This window comes from Lactuca sativa, chromosome 9 (genome assembly GCF_002870075.4).
Source record: "Lactuca sativa cultivar Salinas chromosome 9, Lsat_Salinas_v11, whole genome shotgun sequence".
Lineage (NCBI taxonomy): Eukaryota > Viridiplantae > Streptophyta > Magnoliopsida > Asterales > Asteraceae > Lactuca > Lactuca sativa.
The window spans coordinates 29,249,955-29,255,274 of record NC_056631.2 but is presented as its reverse complement, the minus strand read 5'-3'; the positions used below and the strand labels follow the sequence as shown (position 1 = coordinate 29,255,274).

At 36.7% G+C, this 5,320-nt stretch overlaps 1 protein-coding gene across 1 annotated transcript; it reads left to right on the top strand.

Annotated features, from left to right (window-relative positions):
• Positions 1-1,928: 1,928 nt before the first annotated feature.
• On the top strand, positions 1,929-4,113 carry LOC111907496 (UDP-glycosyltransferase 76H1). The gene is made up of 3 exons (XM_023903293.3): positions 1,929-2,525; positions 2,661-3,560; positions 3,879-4,113. Exons 1-2 carry the CDS (start codon positions 2,042-2,044, stop codon positions 3,530-3,532), a joined length of 1,356 nt encoding a protein of 451 aa, XP_023759061.1. The 5' UTR covers positions 1,929-2,041; the 3' UTR covers positions 3,533-3,560; positions 3,879-4,113.
• The last annotated feature ends 1,207 nt before the right edge of the window (positions 4,114-5,320 follow it).

Genomic DNA, 5,320 nt, shown 5'->3' with positions numbered 1-5,320 from the left:
ATTTGCAGGCCAAATAAGTTGTAACTGACCGCTATCGTCAACGCCAAAATGTAAGAATGAACAGTATCCCACAAAAATGGTGGGACTAAGTGGCAAATATACTGATTAATATAATAATGTTAATATATATATATATATATATATATATATATATATATATATATATATATATATATATATATATATATATATATATATATATATATATATATATTTCACGACTTCTTCTTTGCTGTCATTGTTCTTTCCCGCAACTAATTGTTAATGTTTTAAGTTTATTTCTTCCGTCTACCTCAACTTTTAATTCTTTTCTCCGGTGACCCAACTATTAAAGCTTTTATTCTTCTTCTTTTTGAGATGGAAAACTGAAACGGAAAGGGATAATGAAATTTGGATACTAAATTGAGTCTTCTCATTTCCTTTGTCTCGCTCTACATTTTGGAGATCGAAAATTGAAACGGAATTGGGCACCAGAGAAACTCTTTTATCTGGTTCTCACCTTTGAAATTAAATTAACAATTAAAATGGCTATAAGTGAATAATCCCATTAATGTTTAAAAAAAATTAAATGGAGATGCACAATAGAGAGGTCTCGGTAGAGTGGGAAATTGGGAAACGTAATATGTGTTTTCAAAAGAATAGCAAACGGTGGGGATGAAAGACTTGGCACTGAGACGACGAATAAACCAAGGTGTTGTAATAGTCGGCACTAAAATTGCCGATGGCGGCATCTGCAAGCACAAACAACACAACAGGTTGTGAACAGCGATTGTCACAGCCTCGTAAAGCGATGGGGTGATCCTTCTTCTTTAAACCTCAGACTGATTATTGAAAGAGGAGAGATTCCCTATGATTTTCCATTTGGATGGGATGAGATAGAAAGAAAGTAGTCTTTGAGATACGGGAAGAAGCAGTTTTTGAATAATATTCATTTCATCCGGAAGGGTAAAATCGTCAATTGACTTTAAGAATCTTGGATCAATAAAAAATAGCCGTGGAAGTATCACTTCCCAAATATAATGTCTATCAGGTGAGGATCAATGGCGTTGTATCCTAGATAATAGCGGGACATTCTCGGTGAGTACCATGCGGAAAAAGATTGCTTCAAAATTGTCCCCATCCCCCTCTTGCGCCTCCACCAGCTTTGTCTTCAAATGGAATAAGGTATCTCCTAATAAAGTCAACTGTTTTATTTGGCGGGCATTACAAAAGAAGATCCCTTCAGCGGTGGCGTTACGATCTCGCGGTATTGATCTCACGATAGTTACATGCAATGCATGCATCAATGAATCCGAGTGTGCTGATCACATACTACTTCAATGCCCATTTGCTCGTTTTATTACTGATAAAATCCTTTCTTGGTGTGGTGTGCAACATAACTCATTCACCTCGGTGGGTGAACTGCTGGAATATGCAAACGGATGGGGTCGGAATTTGAAGACGAGAAAGAGATTCGTCACCATATGTCACGGACTTATCTGGAACTTATGGAAACTCAGGAATGACCGTGTGTTTAAAGGAGTATTCGCAAAGCCTGGAACTGGTATTGAAGCAGTAAAATCAATGGTGTATTTTTGGTTAAAATGCAGGGGTAAACAAGTAATGTGCACTTGGGAAGAATGGTCAACATATCCATTTGGGTGATGTCTTTAATTTTCGTTTGTCGTTCTGTTGTATTTACTTTAGTTTGAATGATGTTTACGTCTGTTGGTTTGTTCCTTTGCTAGTTTCTATAGTCGTTGATTCTTTTTATAAAAGTTGTCGTTTCCAAAAAAAACAATATAATATCTATCGTGGATGATAATAAATTAATCTCATCATGGATGATAATAATTTTTAACTACTAATTAAACCAATCGTATGCCATGCATGTGAATGTTGGTGGCTTCGCATATAGACGAATGAATGCCTACCTACTACTCCTTTTTCTTCATATTTTATAAAATATTCTGTCATTGGAACCAACATTGTTACCATCGCACTAACCTCCCTCTAAAGAAAACAAAAAAGTGTTCCAAGTTAGATAAATAGATATAGAGAGATGGAAGAACACGGCGGAAGACGGTGGCCAGTACTGGTGGTGCTTGCAGCATCCCCGTTTCATGGCCATATGACCCCTACTCTCCAGCTAGCCAAAGCCCTTCATGCCAATGGGTTCTCTATAGCCATTGCTCACTCCAAACTGAACCCTCCTAACCCTTCTAACCATCCTTCCTTCATTTTCCTCCCTCTTTCCGACAACTTATCCGCTATTGATGACTCCGGTAACTTCAGTAATTTCATCCACACTCTCAACAAAAACTGCAAACCATCCTTCCAAAAACACATGACTCGTTTGATCGGTGAACAAAATAGAGGAAATAAATCAATCGTTGTCATCTATGACAACCTTATGTTTTGTGCAGGAAGCGTTGCTGTCGATCTGAATCTTGTCGCCATAGTCTTCCGCAGTTGCAGTGCAGCGTACTTTCCGGCTAACCTTGTCCGTCAGCAGCTCCATCAAGAAAGCAGATATCTTGAACAAGGTACATCAAACTTACAACCTTGATATATGTAGATGAAAGATTCAATTAATTAATCTAGTACTTTTTCAATTGAAAGCACCACTAGCTAACTTTCGGTATACGAACTAATTAAGGTAACTCCCATTTGTTGAAAAGATTATGTGATGCAGGAGATGGTGCCAAATCATCATCCCCTCAGGTATAAAGATCTGCCCTTTTCAAAATCACCTATTGAAGATTGGCAGCAATTGTTTGCCATTATCAGCCAATCGATACGACCCTCTGCAGTTATTTGGAACACCATTAAAGTTCTCGAACATGAAGCCTTAACCCAAATCCAGAAGTACTACCAGGTTCCTGTTTTTTCAGTCGGGCCTCTACACAAAATAACACCAACTGATCTCCCTACTAGTTTTCTCGAAGAGGACACTAGTTGCATTGCCTGGCTCGACAAACAACCTCCCAAATCCGTAATTTACGTTAGCTTCGGAAGCTTAATGACGTTGGATAAAAAAGTGCTAACCGAGATGGCATGTGGGATAGCCAAAAGCAACCAGCGGTTCATATGGGTAGTTAGACCGGGTTCAGTTGGTGAGTCGGAATGGACTGAGTTCTTGCCGGAGGGTTTCATAGAGGAGACGAGAGAACGTGGTTTGATTGTAAAATGGGCGCCCCAAAGGAAAGTGTTGGCGCATATTGCCGTTGGTGGATTTTGGAGTCATTGTGGTTGGAATTCGACATTGGAGAGTATTTCGGAAGGGATTCCGATGATATGCCAACCATTTAATGTAGACCAAATGGTGAATGCACGTTACGTGAGTTATGTATGGAAGATAGGGTTGGAATTGGAGGATTTAAAGAGTGAGGAAATGGAAAGTATGATTAGAAGAGTTATGGTGGATGAAGAAGGGGAGGAGATGAGAGTTAGAGCAATCGGAATGAAGGAAATGGTTAAAGAAGCAGTGCAAAATGGTGGTTGTTCATATGATTCGTTGGAGGAGTTAGTGGGTTTTATCTCGTCTTGTTGATAGTCAAGAAATGTGATGAATCTGCAAGGTACAAAATATTTAATGGAATGATCGACTTATTCACATTCAAATGAGGTTTCTCGAGTCTTAAATTAAAGCTCAAAAATTTCGTTGTTGGCCAAACTTAATTACATTTCGAATATACTGATCAGTATCTCAAATATCATGTTTCTATTCTCTTAATATGGCAAAATAAATGTCCGAAGTCAAGTTGATGTAACTAGAAATTAAAAGAGTAATACATCAACCAGAAATAGAGTCAACACTTGATTTTGTTATAGTACCATCCAACTTGTTATTTTTGTTTGGTTTTTACTATTTTCTAAAGATATACACGTATTTGCAGCTCGAGGATGGACAAATCCGGCCAAGTGGAGCATTTGAACGCATTGAAGTTTTTTTTTTTTTCAATATTCATTTTATAAATATATAAAAATTCATGAACCTTGCAGTCTTTTTGGTTCCATAAATTTGGATGTATACTAATTATTAACGAGTTTAATCCATCTAAGACAAAGAGGAAACAACGACATGATTTGCTTTATTTATCAAAGTATTTATAATTAACCGATTATATCGTTTGATAATGAGGAAAATGTTAATGCCGAATTAGAGTTGGATTTTGGATAATTAATACAAAGTTGCTTGCTAGTTCAGTTGGCATATGAAGCGAGCATTGATGAGTACTCGAATTAATATGAACTAGAATCAATTGTTCTTTAAATGTTAAAATCAGAATTGGAACTATTTATATATAGACAAAATTGCAAAAATAGTTCCTGTGGTATACATTTTTTTAGAGGTTTAGTCCAAACCTCGATTTTTTTGGTTTCATGGTCCTTTTGTTCTAGTTTAGTGAAATGACTGTAATACCCTTGGGTGTTTATTTTCCATTTTTCTTTTATTTTTTTAAATCTAATACTAATTTATTTATTTTAATAATTAAAAAAATAAGAAGGCTCTCTCTCTCTCTCTCTCTCTCTCTCTCTCTCTCTCTCTCTCTCTCTCTCTCTCTCTCTCTCTCTCTCTCTCTCTCTCTCTCTCTCTCTCTCTCTCTCTCTCTCTCTCTCTCTTAGCATCATCGCCATCATTTTCATTCAAAAGAAAAACTTTCACTTTACAAGCAAAATTGACATTCATTACTACATAGATCCATTTTTTCTTTTGAAGGTTAATAAGAAGATGAAGAAGGATTAAAAAATTTCACAAACAAATCGTACATGACAACACTAGACTCAAATCCCTCTAGGATCTGGGATGGAGATTTGAACTCGTTAAGGTTGCAAAAAGTCAGGATCTAATTTCACCCCATCACTATCAAAATCGATTTTTGATTACATCATCGTTTATTGAGTTTGAATCTGAAACATCCCAAAAATACAAGTCAACAATTTTTGTTTAAAAACATTACTAAAACCATATATCGAAATATCATATAATAAAACCATAAGTAGTGTGTCTCAAAATATCATAAAATATATCTCATATCACAACTGATGTCAAATCAAACTGAAGTCAACATCATATCAAAATATTTGAATAAAACTCCCAGGATAAAACTGTAATTGTGGTATGTGTCATGCCATCATCCCGAGCTCTTCCCCTTGCTAGCGGAAGTACTTGAAACCAAAACTGAAACTGTAAGCACGAAGCTTAGTGAGCTCCCCCAAACTACCACATACCATACAACTACATATAAAGCACATATTGGGCCTTCCCAACTCCATCGGACCTAAATCCGGAAACTGCATCGGACCGAAGTCCGGAAACTGCATCAGATCGAAGTTC

Coding starts and splice junctions, on each gene's coding strand:
- LOC111907496 (XM_023903293.3), top strand. CDS start 2,042: ATGGAAGAACACGGCGGAAGACGGTGGCCAGTACTGGTGGTGCTTGCA. Junction 2,526..2,660: donor AAGCAGATATCTTGAACAAG/GTACATCAAACT, acceptor TTTGTTGAAAAG/ATTATGTGATGCAGGAGATG.